Below are 16,844 nucleotides of genomic sequence, written 5' to 3' on the forward strand. Positions count from 1 at the left end.
CCTGTTAGGAATCTGGGGGCTGTTTCCCCAGGTCCCCCTCCTGACATCCACCCAGTTCTGGACGAGGGTCAAGTCATTGGAGATTGAGGGGCTCGGGGGTGGGGGTGGGGGTGAATTTTCTGCCCAGCCTGCCAGTGCCATCCCCTCCCCCAGGGGGACAGGCAGGAGGGGCAGGGCCCCTGGGGTGGGAAAGACCAGCCCCTTCAGAACTGCGGCCCCCCACCCCAACGCCACATCCGTGCCCGACCCCTCCCTTCCCAGCGTCCCCCCCCTTGGGCCCCACCCAGCAAGGAGATCATTAGCACCTCCCCCCAGCTGATGGGTGGGTTTGGGTCCCCACCACAGCCTGTTTTCTCCCCCCGCTCCGCAGCCACCGCCCCCATGTCTTCAGGGGCTGGTAACGTCTGGGGGTGCCAGAGCAGATGCCCTGAGCCCCTAGTTCCCCCTGCACCCCTAGACCCAGCCACCCACAGCCCCCCCGGGGGTCTGTCCCAGTTCATTTCCCTGAGCAGAGCCCCGGGGCCACGCTGGGAGGGGCCGACGGGCTCAGTCCGGGGGGCCACGCTGGGGGGGGCCGACGGGCTCAGTCCGGGGGGGCCCCGGGGCCACGCTGGGGGGGGGCCGACGGGCTCAGTCCGGGGGGGCCCGGGGCCACGCTGGGGGGGGGCCGACGGGCTCAGTCCGGGGGGGCCCCGGGGCCACGCTGGGGGGGGCCGACGGGCTCAGTCCGGGGGGCCCCAGGGCCACGCTGGGGGGGGCCGACGGGCTCAGTCCGGGGGGGCCCGGGGCCACACTGGGGGGGGCCGACGGGCTCAGTCCGGGGGGGCCCCCGGGGCCACGCTGGGGGGGGCCGACGGGCTCAGTCCGGGGGGGCCCCGGGGCCACGCTGGGGGGGCCGACGGGCTCAGTCCAGGGGGCTCAGTCCGGGTAGATGATGAAGCCGGAGAAGGTGCTGTATTTGTTGGTGTTCCCCCCATGCACCTTCCCCCCGTCCAGCTTGACGAAAACCTCGTCGCCCACGTCCAGGTGCAGGATGACGCTGTTGCTGGCATAGTCGTAGTTCTGGTCCGCGTCCTGGGCGATGGCGCTGGCCCGCACCTGGGGGGAGATGGGGGGACGCGTTAGACGGGGGGGGCTGCTGCTGAGCCCCTGCCCCGCTGCCCAGAGCACAGCTCCCCGTGCAATAGATCATGGGCCCCGAGCCTGCACCCGCTGATGCATGGGAGGCCCCTGGTGATCCACCCCTCCCCCACGGCACCGAGGTACCCCCCCCACTGATGGGGGGGGCAGCGCTGGCCAAAGACGCGCCCGGGGCGTGGTTCGGCCCCATGGCAGGGACCCATCCACTCCACTGGCCTCTTGGCCCCGGTGAACCCAGGGGCCTGAGGGCCATGGGCCTGGCCTCGGCGTCTCTCTGCCCCAGGGACGGCGCCTGGAAGGGGAGGGGGACCCCTGGGGTCCTCTCGTCCGACTCCGGCCTAGCACCGGCCAGGGGCCAAGAGCCGGGGCTGAACTAACGTGGGGACCGCCCTGAGTTCAAACCTTCCCGTCCCGGGCTGTGGGGTGAATCGCCCCCATCTGGGGCACTGGGTCTGGGGGTTAATCCCCTCCCCCAGCACCAGGGCAGCCGTTTCCTCGTCTGCGTTCGCCCCAGCTGCAGCTGCCCCGGCACTGGGGAACTCCAGCCGCCTTGGGAACCTCCGCTGTGGGGGGGCGGGACCCCCCACCTGACTGGCTGCCTTCCCCGCTGCGGAGGTTCCCAAGGCGGCTGGAGTTCCCCAGTGCCGGGGCAGCTGCAGCTGGGGCGAACCATCCCCACTCTGCCATCCCCACAATCGGGATGGCTGCTGGAGGCTGGCAGCGCTCTCCCCCTCCCCGCGCAGGAGCCAAGAGGGGCTTTTGGGTTGTGGGGAGGGAGCTGAAAGAGCCCAGCCAATCAGAGTGGCTGTGCTTCCCCCCCCTCCTGTGAACAATGGGCCAGTCTGCCCCCCCATCCCTTTCCTCCCTGTAAGGGGGGGGGGAATCCCTGCCCCTCCCCAGGGCTGGGAGAGGGGGGTAAAGACCCTAGCAGCTGCAGGAGCAGAGGTGAGGTTGGGAGGGGGCAGAATTGATGTGGGGGCATAAGTAATTGCTGGGCTGTGGGAGGGGCAGTTGTGGGGCCGTGGTGGGGCTGAATTGAATCATTGGGGGTCTGGGGAGAAGCTGGGAGCTCCTGCAGCACGGGCCGGACTCATCGCCCTGACTGGGCGGGTCGGCAAAGCTCAATAGACTAAAACCATCCCAGAATCTGGGGTGTGGGGCCAGTCCCCCCATTCGTTTGGGATCCTGATGATCGACCGTCAGTATAGGGTTACGATTACTAATTCATCTCTATGTAATCTACACACAGAATTCATACAACTATATCATGAATTGAGAGATCAATTCTTAATTAATAGCGGATAGTAATTATATTTATGCAGGATCGTATTATTGTATGAGACGCCATGTAACTATAATTAATATAATCACTATATTATGTAATGCTCCATATAAGTATCATAGACTCACTATATTATTGTTGATTATTAATTATGAACTAATTGCATAGTGTGTTAAATATAATTAATATAACCACTGCCTTATGAATCTAGATGATCATTAATTGTGTCATACATTCAGACACTCACACAGTCAGTGATGGTGACAGAGGTTGTTGCTAATACGAGGTATTTGTCAGCATACAGTAGAATTAGCAGCAAGAGAAAGGCAGCCTCACCAGCATGGGGATAGACTCAGGACACCCCCCCACCCCACCCCCCACCTTGTCACATAAGCCCAGATCTCACATGATCTCCTGACTCCAGGAGCTGGGGCTTTCAGGAACCCGCCCTTCAGTCCCAGGAACATCAGCGCTCCCTTCACCTCCCCATGGGCCAGTTCTTCAGCCTCGCTTGTTCCCGAATCCAGCCGTCAGAACGATCGTTATGAATGGAGCTTAGTTCGGCGTGCCGAACGGGCCGGAGTCGGTGCTAATGATGCATGGGGTGTTAGCGATCAGAGGGCATCTCTGCACGGCAATGTGTGTGGATCCTAGGACGGCTCGTGCACGGCAGGACTTGGACCCTACCTGGTTTCGATCAGAGGGTTAAGTCCTGATAACCCTAATGCCACACTCTCCTGGTGCTTTGCAGCAGTAGCCGAGCAGGGCTATGCTGGAAGACGGGGCAGGCCCATGACAGGCGCTGGGCTGGGACCCAGGAGATCTGGGCATGTCCCTTGAATTTCTCCGGCCCCATTTACCCAAAGGGGACAGATTGCAGCCCTGCCTCTGTTTGCTTGGGGAGCTCTGCGGGCAGGGCCTGTCTCTCACTGACTCCATGCAGCCCCTGGTATGAGGGGTTGTGAGCTCAGCCGGAGCCCGTGGAAATAATCGATACGGCTGATGTGCCCATTATTAATGCCATGGGGCCCGATCCTGCTCCGCTTTAAGCTTGTGCAGCCCCGACTGACACAGATTTACCGGCCGAAATGGTTGCAGGAGCCCGGCCTTTCCGACGAAGGTGGGTTTCTAGGGCGGGGCCGGTCCCAGCGCCCTGCTTAAGGATGCGTCGGGCTTTGCTCTCTTTGTTACGTATGGAGCATGCGGCAGAGCGGCGGCCCCCAACCGCAGCCCGGGTGCTGGGGGGGGTGGTTCAAGGATTTGCGTGAGTTACAATGAATTTTAAAAAGCTCATTTAAGAAATGGATCCGTGGGCGTCTGGCTGGGCGGGAGCAAGCGCCGCTCAGCCGCTCTCGCCAAAACCAGTAAAGATGTGACCTCGTCCACCCGGCCTTGCTAATGTCCAGGGACCGAGCCGGCGACAACCACGCCGCAGAGCCCGAGAACGGCTGGGAGGCAAATCTCGAGTCCAGCCGAGAGGACGAGGAAGGTTTTTTTCAAAGAATTTGCTGGGGTCAGTGGTCACTTTTTCCCATTAGGATATTAATAGGAAATATAATTATGGTCTGTTGATAATTGTATTTGATCATTGTCATATTTTCATTATTAATCACTCCCAGTAATAGATTGCACACAATCCGAATACAGCCTGTGAAATGTAAAACAAAACCTAACCAGGGTAGGGAGGGGGGAAGGGCACATGCCAGAGTTTTGCAGATGCTCCCACGCCTCCTTGGCTCTGATCTTCCAAGGGATTTAGGCACCTAACTCCCACTGGCTTGGTGCTCAGGTGTTTGCAGGATCTGACCCGAGGGGCGGGGGGTTGTAGCTTGTTTGTTCTCCTTGTTGTCACCTTTCCCTGGGGTGCACGTGACCCTCAAACGCATCCCGCCTGCTGCAGCCATGACTGGATACAGAGAGCGAAACTGACGGTGTGGATGGGCGAGAAGCCGGAGGGAGGCTGCTGGGGGATGGTGCAGGCTGGGTGTGGGTCGCTCTGGTGCCAAGCATCCCAGTGGCAAAGGGAACTGGCCTGGGTGCGGCCCAGCCCCCGTCCCGTTAACCTGGTTGGGTTTGGGGTGCTGTCGAATGAGTGGCTGTGGGCAGGCAGGGGTGACCCTGCTTTAAACCACTGCAGCTACCGTCCGGGGAATCAGCTCCTTTGCTCGGTCAGAGGTTTCCCTTCCGCCGGGGGCAGCAGGAGACGCTTGGCATCCTGCTGGCACATGAGCACCTGCCCTGTGCAAAGCAGGGGGTCGGTCCTCTAGCTCACTGCACTGCAGGCCCTGGCCCCTGCGGCCTGCTCCTCTCTGCGCAGCGGGCCCCAGGCCCCCACTAGGGCCTGCGAGTCACCCCACGCCTGCCCCCACCCCCAGCCTCCTTGCTTCAGCTGTCCGGGCGTCCCCTGAGCCCCGGCTAGAAAATCTCCGACAATGGGCCGAGGCCTTTCTGCGGATCAAGCTGCCACAGCAGGGGATAAAGCTGTGCTCAGCAGCTGCCTGTCATCCCGCAGAAAGGGATCAAACTGCCAGCAGGCAGCTTATGGCAGAGCCGTAAACAGGGACCAGCCTCCGCCGGGCACGGCCAGGGCTTTATGGGGTGGATTTAGGTCCCTTTCTCTGAATCCGTCTCTGCCTCGATTCCTCCGCTCCCCCCACGGGCTCCCTCTCGGTTGCCAGTTCGAATGCTGCGCAGGAGGTCGGCCACGGAGCAGCCCTCTGTGGACCGAGCCAGGCTTGGGTGGGTCCTGCCACCCTGGCAAGCCCAGGCCCTTGCTTAACATCCAGGAATTTAGCCTCACAAGTGTGCCTTGTTTTACAACTGGGGGAAACTGAGGCACAGAGACCTGCTCAAGGACACACAGCCAAGCAGTGGCAGATCTGCTGTGTCCCCCAGAGCTCTCCTTTTCCCACGTCAGGGTAGGCTGGGGTGCAGGGAAAGGCCTGTGGAAAGTTCACCCCCCGCTGCTGTCCTGGCTCAGAGGGGTCAGCCCCTGGGTCGCTCAATCAGGCCCCAGTGTGAAATTCACTAAAACTCCCTGGAAACCCCAAACCTGGCGTCTTTCTCCCCACCCCCACTCTGAAGAATTGAAAATAAAACAGCCAGGGCCCATGGAAGTGTCCGCCGCGGAGACGAGCGATTAACAGCCTGCTGCTCCCCCTGCTGAGCTCTCCACATTAAAACTGCATGGAGGGGGTTAATTTCTTCTTGTTTCACTGGAATTTCTCCACCCTGCCGGTGGGGTCCCTGGCATGCGGCCTCCGCCTCGCAGGGAGCTCAACAGGCAAACACACTGGCTCCTGCCCCCCTCCCATACAATGTGCTTCTGCCCCTCCCTTCACCTACAGCCACACACCCAATAACACAACACACGCACTCCGGCCCCCAGGGAGAGAGATCTGCATAACCGCACACACGCAGAGAATAACACAACAGCCCCACAGTCACACAAACGCTGACACGCTGAACAACACACGTTTTGACACCCTGCGAGTAACATCGTGACCGGCGGCAGGAAGTAACTAGTAACACAATTCCAGACACCCCCATAAATCCACAGATGTTTACGCTTCGCCAGACACCCCCCCCCCCCCGCCCAAAGTCATTGTGCGGCCTGGCGTAGACCTGGGGAAATAACCGATTGGTTTGGTCTGGCAGCCAAAAAAAAATCCGAAAAATAAATTTGTCTCAGGTGGAATATTTTGCTTAGTTTTTGGGTGGTTTTTTCACCTTTTTATTTTTAGTTACATCCAGCGAAATTTCAGAATACTGCGGTTTGGAAACAACACGTCGAACTGGTTTGTTTTGAAAATGTCAAAGCGAAAACCAGTTTGTTTGACTGTTTAGAAATTTTTCACCCCCTTTTTGGGGAAGGGCAAAATTATTTGCTGAGTTTGTCCGGAAATTGCATTTTTCGGTGACTCAACTCTTTGCCTTCAGCGCAGGTCGACGGCCTGTCTCAGGCGTCCGTTGGTAACGGGATGACTTACGAATGCCGCAAGTTTTGAGCCAGGCCAAGATTTCAGGGGCTATTCCAGGCATCGGTGAGCAGAACCCGAGTCATTCTGGGGAAAACGGGAAAACCCCTTTCCACTAAACTCCACCCCCCACCCGCAAGGGCCCGTTCGGCGCCACACGCCTCTCGAGCGCCCCGTCTCCTGCCTACACCTGTCCCGGCAGCCGTTTCAAATGCCACGGTCGCTGGTGGGGTCCAGAGTGTGACCTTGTGGACGGAGTATTGGGCAGGGACTCAGGAAACCTGATTTCTGTTCCTGGCTCTGTCACTGGCCTGCTGGGTAACCGTCACAAGTCATGCCCTCCGGTGCCTCAGTTTCCCCATCTGTATAATGACCCTGACCTTTGTGAAGCACTTTGAGCTCTCCTGCCGAGAGGCGAGCTGGGTGTGCTTAGTATTAATACACAAGTAACAGAGTGGGTGACCCTTTTACACACCTGGCCACACACACATGGAATCACACCAATGTAGAGACACAAGACTAATGCCCGTGCTCACACCCCATCTAACACACACACAGGGGCGCCTCTGGCTGGCTGGGAGCTGACACTTTCCTCTTCCTCGTGCTGGGATTCAGTAGCCAGAACCCAAGAAAGGAGCAGACTGGAGTGGCCGGGGGCGGGGAGCTTGTCCTTGGGGGGGGGGGGGAAGTCATTGGGTCCGCTGGGAGTTGGGGAGCTATTTCCCATTCTGCACTGCTGGGTTTATGTGGCTAAAACCCCTCCCCACCCAAAGAGGCAATTTTAATGAATTACCCTGCAGCTAAAGCTGGGCCATATAATTATCCCCATTGCACAGAGGGAGACACTGAGGCACAGAGCCGGGAAGGGACTTGCAGAGCCAGGAATAGAAGGCAGACGTCCTGGCTTCAACTCCCCAGTTCTAACCTGCTGGCTCCACCCCCACCCCCCAGCTCCCTGTGCTGGGAGCCCATCAGCTCTCGCACGCCGCAGGGCCGGACCGGGTCAGGACGTGGACAGAGACCTCCACGGCCCCGGCCTGGGCTCCACAAGAGGTGCTCTGACCCCTGGGCCAGCGCCGACCCCCACCGCCCCAGCGTGTGCTACGGGAACTAGCGTCAGGTGCTGGCTGGCAGAGCTGGGGCCGTAACCCCGGAGCGCTGGGGCCATTGCAGCTTGGTAAGTTGCTGCCTGCCTCCCTAAACCCCCTCGGTCACCCCGCCGCTGGTCACGTCAGGGATGCCCAGACACTGCGACGGTGCAGGGGGACCCAGCACCCCCTGGGCAGAGGGAGGCTTCGAGAGCGATCGCACCCAAGGCCTGAGATTCGCTCTGGGGCTCAGCGCCGAGCGCCCCAAGATGGAGGCACCTCGGTGGTGGGCTGAAATGCCACGTTATGTGTTGTGGCGTGTGCAAAGATAGCCCCTTGTTCTGCTTTTCACACCCGCGTTACCCGTGAAGTGAGCTGCTAGGGCCAGGCCTGCCGTCGCCCGGAGCCCCTTTCCTCCCAGAGCCCTTGGCAGACCTATCGAGAGATGGAACCGATCAGCCGGCACTGATCTGCAGCTGCTCGAGGGTGGGCGCAGCAGCTCTGTAACAGCAACAAGCAGCATGCCCAGGGAGCGCTTGCCAGCTCTGAAACGCAGCCACCTCTGGGGTGGAGCGCAGCAGATGTTTAAGGCTGCCTGATGGCTTAGGACAGGCTGTGAACAAGGACTCGCCCCCTTGCAACCGCAAAGGCGTTTTAGGGAGGCAGACTGGGGCGGCCTCCTGCTGACTCACCGGCTCTCCCCTCGCGCTTGCCCGTCCAGCAAGTGAGCCGGCTGAGGTTGGCTGAGCTGACAGGATCACAGCCGAGCTGGCAGGGCGGCCGCCTTGGAGGAGTTTCTGACAGTGTCTGTGAGCGGCGCGGGGGGGTGAATATGTGCTTTTAAAATGCTGCTGGAGAGAAGTCGAGAGGATTTGCTGCCTGTTGATGAACGGACTGTAATTCCTCAAGCGTTTTCTCACCTCCCCGGGGTGAGGAATGCAGCTTTGACGCACTCCTGGGGCAGATTTCCATTAGAGGCAGAAACTCTTGTGGGGGGGGGGAGGGAGGGGGAAATATCTATCGTAGCTTCATGTCTTCTGCAAAAGTAGAAGGACCTTTCCTTTATTTCAGAGCTCTGATTTGAGCGGCTTTGCCAGACCAGAGCCAGCCCCAGGTTCGCTGAACCCAGTGTCCCGGCTCTGACTGTGGCTGGCACCGTGTAGCGGACGAAGGGGTGAGATGGGAGACCCCTGCCACAGCAGACAGAAGGTAATTGGCCCCCAGGAAGGTCTCTTCTTGATCCCGCATCGCTAGAGACTGACTTAAATCCGGTGCAGGACGTTTGCTCTCAGTGCAGGGGTTAGGAGTCAGGACTCCTGGATCCTACTCTTTGCTCTGGTGGGGAGTGGTGTCTAGTGGTTAGAGCTGAGCAAGGACCTTGCCAGCGGCTCAATGTGCGACCTTAGACAAGCCACCTCCCGCCCCCCCGCCCGTCTCTTCTTCCTCATGTGTAAATTCAGGCCAACGCTACCAAGCCTGGCAAGGAGCCGGGTCATCATTCAGGGCTACTTTAAACGTGCCCTGCACCCTCCGCCCATGGGGAGCATGTGGCCTTGAGGAGCCAGATGCCTCCGTCCTGGGGCCACGCTGAGGGCCTCTGGCAGAGCCTCCCCCGGGCCGGCGGCGTTGCTGCGAGCGGAGTGGTTTGTTGCTGTGAGTTTGGAGCGCGCTTGATTGACAGCTGCAGAGACCTGTGCCTATTTACTCGCCCCCGGGACAGCTGTGCCTGCAACCAGCACCCCTGCCCTTGAGAGACCCGTGCAAGGGGCAGGACCGGGGTCAAATCTCCACGGCCCATTTAATCCTTGGCCTCTCACTGCAGCTGCCAATTAGCACCGGCCTGGACAGCTGTCTCCCTTCCTAGGGGCTCAGTTGAGGCTCCACAAACTCATCTCCATGCCTGTCAGACAGGGACCAGGTGGGAGCTGGCGCCCATGGGGCGGCCGGCTCCGTGTCCTGCTCCCTCCCAATGCGACGTCTCAGAGCTGGCTCGTAATTACTTTGAAATCTCCCTCCTTCAAACTGTCACCGCTCGGCAGCACCAGCTCTGGGATGTGAGACACGCTGGGCCAAACGGCTGTCACTTGGGGAGCTGCTGGAGGAGATGTGGAAACTGGGGCCCGGGCTCCGATTTCTAGTCTGGTCGGCTCAGGAAGGGAGAGCCTGGCCGATCAACTGGGGCTCGCTCCAGGATCCCCCCCGAGCCCAGATTCCCTCCCCAAACCTGACCCTGCCATGACAAGGTGGCTTCTCGACCCTGCGGAGGGGGGGGTGTCTGTGCGTGTATTTGTGTCTCGCAACTTCAAACAATTTCTGGCTGGTACGATTGCCTCCGAAATCCACCAGTCTCCCCCCCCGGGGCACACTGACCCATCCTGCGTGTTCATAATCTGTGAAACGGTGCAGTGAAAATAGTGGGTTCCGGTGGGGGGGGTTGGAAAGGAAGAGTTTCTTCTGGCTTTTCAGGGGGAAGGGAGTTCGTGTCTTGCTGGCGGAGGGTGAAGGAATCCTAGCTGGTAAGAGCCCGTGGTCTCCCTGGGCCTGATCCTGTGACATGTGGCGCTGGGCGGCGGGGAGTGATGGAAGGCAATGGATACAAACATTTTATGGTGAGTCTCTCTAAGGGCCCATCAGCACCCAAATCTGACTGCCTGAGGGCAGATTTACAGCAGCTGCCCGTCACTGTCTTGCCAATAGGACATAAATACCACTAAGGCTTTAATTCCCTGGTAAAATAAGCTACATAAATAAAAAGTGCAGAGGGCCTTTATTAGACCTAGACGGAAAGGCCGGGTGGGGTGTCTGTGAGGGAGGGGATGTCTCCTGTCTGATCTTGTTTGACAGGAGAGTGTTTTGGTATTAAAAATAAAATTAAAAAAAAAAACAACCCACTGACAAATTGACTGCAAACAGGTCCCCGGGGACTCATGGAATGAACCGATCTCACCAGCAGCGATGTCTGTTTCTAGCCCTCCTGATATTTATTATTTAATAACCAGGCGATTCTTCCTGTTTGCAAGCGGAGGGAGAGAGGAGGGTGTCCCAAGGTGTGACTGCCCCATAGATACACCCAAAGCATCCCTATTAATCTCTCTCAAAAAAAAATAAACCTGACCTTTGGGGCCGTTTTCCGGTCAGCGCAATTCCAGCTTCTGCTTTTATTCTAAACTAGGACTAAACCGGCCAGACTTACAATGATCCCAGATTTCCAAGCTGTAGTATAAAGATGGGGGCTAGGATGTTTTTTTTAATATATTAGGGGCCAGACCCTCAGCACTGAAGTTGACGGAACCATGTCAGTTTACACCAGCTACAATTCTGGCCCCTGGAGATGATCAGAATTCATTATCAATAGCCTTTGATCTAGTCGAGGTGCCGGCCAAACCGCCCTGAATAACGAACTGATCCTCTGGCAGGGGGACAGAAGAGTGATGGTAACGGCCAGGTTCTTTTGCTGATAGAAGGGGAGAGGGTGAGCCAAATGGGAACTTTTCACACCAGACTCATTTTAGGTGGTAGCTGGCAAGAAAGCCAGTCCCAGCACCCCAGTACAGACCTCACTGCTGTGACATGGGACAGGAAAGCCTGCAGCTGACAGGAGAGAAACTGACACAGGCAAAGAACCGTACGGCCCCCCGGCGACGTTGCTGCAGCAGCACTGGGCCTTGTTCTCTGTTGCCCGGCACCTTGCGCCCGGGTTTACACCAATGCACCGTGGGTGTGAAAAGTTTCAATTCTGGCTGCGTTTGGCCTGGATGTAAAGGATCACACATGGTGATGGAGGTCCAGGGGCTTCAGTCGGCACCGGCTCAGGATTGGGCCCCGCGGCGAAAGGACTCGCTGATATAGAAAACAGTGGGGTTTGGGCGTTAGCGTCTACTAATCCCACGGCTAAAGACACTTGGCGACCAAATGTAAATATGTCTATTGATTCGCCCAAGAGACACACAGCCGGCTTCTCCGAGGAGCTGCTTTCATTAGTCCAGGCAGCCGGTGGGAGGGAGAGGGGGATGCATTTAAAGTTTGAGATCAATGGCTTATTTATCTTTAATAAATGGAGGGTGTCCAGGTTGAGCTTCTAAATGGTGTCGTTTTAGCTCAACTGTCAAGTTATTTTCTTTATTGAAAAAGGAAAAGAAAAGAAAAGAAAAAGAAAAAGAAAAAGAATCACCTGATACTAAATATCTTAATCCCGGCCTTCGCGTGGTTCTCTGGGCATGTGAACATCAACCCCATAAAATAGGAAATAAACAATATTTCTCAGGGTATTTTTGAAAAAAGCAGGAGGAGGACTTGTGGCACCTTAGAGACTAACAAATTTATTTGGGCATAAGCTTTCGTGGGCTAAAACCCACTTCATCGGATGCATGCAGTGGAAGATACAATAGGAAGATAACTGTATTTTCACTCCATGCATCCGATGAAGCGGGTTCTAGCCCACGAAAGCTTATGCCCAAATAAATTTGTTAGTCTCTAAGGTGCCACAAGGACTTGTTCTTTTTGCGGATACAGACTAACACGGCTGCCCCTCTGAAACAGGGCATTTTTGTTTGTTTCTGGGCCAGGTTCTATGCAGCGGATTTTAAAGCACCCGACCCCGCTTTGGAGCGGATGCTAATAAAGCATGTGGAGGTGAGGAGAAGATTTGATATGAGTTTATTGACAGTGGAGTAGAAGAGGAAGGGAGAAAAAGACAAATGATTCTCCAGAGATGAAAAATCTCAGGTTTTTATCCCCCCTGTTGGGGAGACTTGGGAGGATTTTAGAGGAAATTTTGAGAGTGTAAATCTGTCAACATGGTGAGTGGGTATCTATCGACATCGACGCTCTCTCTCTAGAAACACCCTCGGTAAACATATGCAATATAGTAAATCTAGGTGCGTGACAGTATTTAGTGCTATAGAGACACTTTGAAATGCATATAAACTATTAACCATTATGTGCATATAGATTTACTATTCAGCTACACGTACAAAGTATTGTGTATCACACAGTCTGCGCAGGATATATGTACATAAACTGTTTCTTTATAATTACGTGTCTACACACCACTAAACTATTAAATAGGGTACATACATTCTGTAAAGTATTTATATTATAGACACTGAAATGTAGCCATAATACACACTCACCCACAGAGGCGGTAGGGTTGTGTTTATAATATCCTGTACAGGGCGCACAGAATCGCAGTTTAATAGCATATATTGGACTATAGACTATTCTATATAAACTGTTCAACCGCTGATGTACATTACATATTAGACAAACACACACTGAATGTATAGTTAATAAATATCCCTGCTAGACGTATAGATTCCCCTGTGCACTCTCAGTATATTATAACATACATTACACATGCAAGCAGCCGTATGTAATATCTATTACACACACACACGTAAGAACTGCTTATGCTTCTATAACGTCTCTCCTCTTGAACGATCAATGAAGGTGCAGATACTTCTCATCTTATTTTATTTTTTGGCTCAACACAGAGCAGGTTTTGAAAACCCATCTCCGGTATTCCGACTCCTGCTAATCTGAAAAAATGTAACAACTTCTCTCCCACACCACGACCCCCCACATTTGATTAAACTTTACAAGCCCATCTCTCTGTGTTCTGAAGGAGTGTGTGTGTGTGTGTGTATTTGTGGGTTGCTTTGATTGTTGCATGTATCTTATTCTTTGCTATTTTTGGGGTAGGGGGGGGAAATCTATTTTTCTTCTAACAATTGCTGCAATAACGTCTGGACTCTGATAACACAATATTTTACAAATAAAATAGCCCACGGCTATCTTAAAAATAAATGCCTCTCGGATTCCAGATGCTCTGAGGTTTGCTTTCATTTTTTAAAGGAACGGGTAACCCTGCCCCTCCGTATTCTGAAGGACTGAATAGAACTGAATAGCTTTGCCCGGACCTTCTTGTTCTCTGTATTTTACTTTAGGAATAATACAAACAAACCGGTCAGCTCCCAAGCCAAGGTGTCTGGTATGAGGAGTTGGCAACTAATTCTAACCCAGCACTGGGTCACAAACCTAAAGGGACTTTCTTGAACCGGAGGGTTCCCAGCAAAATTAATCTTGTTTGCATTTCAATTTTCTTAACTCTTTATTTTGTCCCTTAAAAAAGAACCTATCTATCTATCTATCTATCCCCACACACCCCCTCCATAAATCCCCTCTATCTATCTATCCCCATACACCCCATCTATCTATTTATCTATCCGCATACACCCCATCTATCCCCATACACCCCCCTCCATAAATCCCCTCTATCTATCTATCCCCATACACCCCATCTATCTATCTATCCGTGTACACCACCCTCCATAAATCCCCTCTATCTATCCCCATACGCCCCATCTATCTATCCCCATACACCCCCCTCCATAAATCCCCTCTATCCCCATACACCCCATCTATCTTTCCGCATGCACCCCCCTCCATAAATCCCCTCTATCTATCCGCATACACCCCATCTATTTATCTATCCCCATACACCCCCAACCATAAATCCCCTCTATCTATCCCCACACACCCCCTCTATCTATCTATCTACCTAAAATATATTTATACAATTGAAAACCCACCGCATGGTCAGTATTCTCTAAACAATACCCCGAGCATTGCCATACATAAACGTTATTAGTACCAATGTTAATAACGAAATACCATTATGAACAGAAGGATTATAGCCCAGGGCATGTAAAGGGGTCATAGGAAGTCGCTGGATTTTAGAACGTGCCCTGTTTGTAGGGGTCTAGGCAGCCCTTCCCACATGGGATTTATGGACCGATGGTCTGAGGAATCAGACCCTGGCTGCTGCCCTTCCCCTCCCCAAAGCTCCGAATCCATCACACACACACAGCTCTGGCAAGGCTGGGCACAGGTGAGAGGGCAGGTGTGCACACTGGCAGGGTGGAGCTGGGGAGCATATGCTTGGAGGTAGGTTTGGCTGATTTACAGGTAAAAGCTACTGTCTTTCATGGCTGGGTTGGCAGGAACTGGGACCTGCAGGTGAGGTGAGAAGAGCCAATGGGAGTTGCAGGTGGGGTGGGCGGAGCCAGTGGGGTGAGGGGTGGGGTTGCAGGTGACGTGGGTGGAGCCAGTGGGGGAGTGGACCTGGGCTGGGTGGAGCCAATGGGGAGAGGGGTGGCTAGCAGGTGAGGGGGAGGAGCAAGTGGGCTGGGCGGAGCTAGGGGGGAGAGGGGCGGGGTGCAGGTGAGGTGGGCGGGGTGCAGGGGAGGTAGGCGGGGCCTGTGGGGGGCGGGTTCCAGGTGAGGTGGGCGGGGCCCGTGGGGGAGGGGCAGGGTCCAGGGGAGGAGCCAGTGGGGGGGCGGGTTCCAGGTGAGGTGGGCGGAGCCCGTGGGGGAGGGGCAGGGTCCAGGGGAGGTGGGCGGGGCCCGTGGGGGAGGGGGAGGGTCCAGGGGAGGTGGGAGGAGCCAGTGGGGGAGGGGCGGGGGTCCAGGGGAGGTGGGCGGGGCCCGTGGGGGAGGTGGGAGGAGCCAGTGAGGGAGGGGGGAAGGGCCCGCAGGGGAGGTGGGCGGGGCCCGTGGGGGAGGTGGGAGGAGCCAGTGGGGGAGGGGGGAGGGGCCCGCAGGGGAGGTGGGCGGGGCCCAGAGGAGGTGGGCGGGGCCCGCGGGGGAGGGGGGAGGGGCCCGCGGGGGAGGGAGGAGGGGCCCAGAGGAGGTGGGCGGGGCCCGCGGGGGAGGGGGAGGGGTCCAGGGGAGGTGGGCGGAGTCCAGGGGAGGTGGGCGGAGTCAGTGGGGGAGGGGGGCGGGGCCCAGGGGAGGTGGGCGGGGCCCGCGGGAGGTGGGAGGAGCCAGTGGGGGAGGGGGCGGGGCCCGCGGGGGAGGTGGGCGGGGCCCAGGGGAGGCGGAGGCCGCAGAGCGGGGGCGGGGGGGCTCTCTTACCTGCCCGTTCTTCATGAGGTCGGCCCACATGCTGGTCCCGTCCCCGCCGCGCATCAGCACGTGGTAGGTGAAGAAGTAGATGCCGGGCAGGGGGCAGGTGAACTTCCCGCGGGTCGGCTCGTAGTAGTTCCCCACGTTGGTCACCACGTCGTCGAAGCGCAGCACCTCGTAGCCCTCGTGGGGCTTCCGGAGCCCGGCGTAGAAGGCGATCCGGGGGCTGTAGAGCGAGGGGACGTAGCCCCCCGGCCCCGGCCCCGGCGGCCCCGGCCTGCCCGGCTCTCCGGCGGGACCGCGCGGCCCCGGGGGGCCCGGGGGGCCCGGCGGCCCCCGGATCCCAGACTTGCCCCTCCTCCCTGGGTCCCCTTTGCCCCCCGGCGGGGCCGGGGGCGGGGAGGCGACGGCCAGCTCCGGACTGGCCTCGGCGGAGGCCGCCCCGTGGGTCTGGGGCGTGTGGGGCTCGCAGACCATGTGGCAGCTGCCCAGCGCGCCGTCGGGCGAGGGGGCCTTGGAGCGGTGCACCACCAACGGGATGGCCACCAGCAGGACCAGGACCATGGCCACCCCGATGGCCGCCCCGATCACCCTCTTCTTGCGGCTCAGCCTGGACGCGGCCAGGGCTAGGAAGTCGTCTTCGCTTTTGGAGGGAATGGTGGGAGCTTCTCCAGGGACGGGCCCGGGGGGGCGGATCCGGAACCCCCCAAAGAGTCCGGGGAGGAGAGGCGGCCCCGGCGCGGCGCCCACGGAGCTGCCCTGCGGCGCCCCCGGGCCGGCTCCGCTCCGCTCCGCAGCCGGCTCCGCTCCGCACTTGTTGACTCGGCTCCGAGGGACGGGAAAGTTCCCACCAAGTTGCCCAGGCGCGGGGCGCCCGCGTTCCCTGCCGCCCGCGCCGCCGCCCCGCACCGCGCCGGAGACGCGCTCTCCTTGCCGGGAGACGCTCCGGATTGCTCGCGCTTCGCTGGACGCAGCGGCAGCGGGCGGAGGGGGGGGGGGTCGGCGAGAGCTGGGAGGAGGGTGACGGGGGGGGGGAGACTGCGAGGTTTTGTCTTCCCCTCCTGTCTCCCGGAGGGGCCAGCTGGTGACCGCGGCAGCTCCAGGCTTCTCCTCGTGCCAGCTCAGATGGGCATCATCTCTGCGCAGCAAGCCGGAGCGGGAGCCTCCGGTCCCCCCCCCCGCCTCCCTGGCGCCCCCCACCCCGAGCTCCCCCGGCGCTCAGCGGGGAGGGAGCGAGGAGGCCGGCCTGAGCGGCGGGAGAGGCCGACGGTCGCTCGAAGACCAGCAGGGCCACCTCGGGGCCCAGGAGGGAGGCGAGGGCCAGCCCCGTGTGGGATCCCGTCCAGAGCAGCCGGGCTTCCCGCTGGAGCGAGGGGCAGGCTGGCGGGGCCGGGGGTCCGCAGGCATCGTCCCCAAGTGCCGCGGGGGAGGAGACCCGGCTCAGGCAGGGAAG

The 16,844-nt window shown here is 58.2% G+C and overlaps 1 protein-coding gene across 1 annotated transcript; it reads right to left on the reverse strand.

The window, feature by feature from the left end:
* Window positions 1-914: 914 nt before the first annotated feature.
* C1QL4 (complement C1q like 4) lies at window positions 915-16,064 on the reverse strand. Its single transcript, XM_078849615.1, has 2 exons — window positions 15,401-16,064; window positions 915-1,098 (listed from the first exon to the last, which is right to left on the reverse strand). The coding sequence occupies exons 1-2, from the start codon at window positions 15,953-15,955 to the stop codon at window positions 919-921; spliced, it is 735 nt and encodes a 244-aa protein (XP_078705741.1). The 5' UTR covers window positions 15,956-16,064; the 3' UTR covers window positions 915-918.
* Window positions 16,065-16,844: the final 780 nt, after the last annotated feature.

The sequence above is a fragment of the Lepidochelys kempii genome, chromosome 20 (genome assembly GCF_965140285.1).
Source record: "Lepidochelys kempii isolate rLepKem1 chromosome 20, rLepKem1.hap1, whole genome shotgun sequence".
Lineage (NCBI taxonomy): Eukaryota > Metazoa > Chordata > Testudines > Cheloniidae > Lepidochelys > Lepidochelys kempii.

Excerpts from the sequence above, each read along its gene's own strand:
- C1QL4 (XM_078849615.1), bottom strand. The coding sequence starts at position 15,955 with ATGGTCCTGGTCCTGCTGGTGGCCATCCCGTTGGTGGTGCACCGCTCC. Across the intron at positions 1,099-15,400 it reads ACCTCATGAAGAACGGGCAG|GTGCGGGCCAGCGCCATCGC; the intron begins GTAAGAGAGCCC and ends ATCTCCCCCCAG.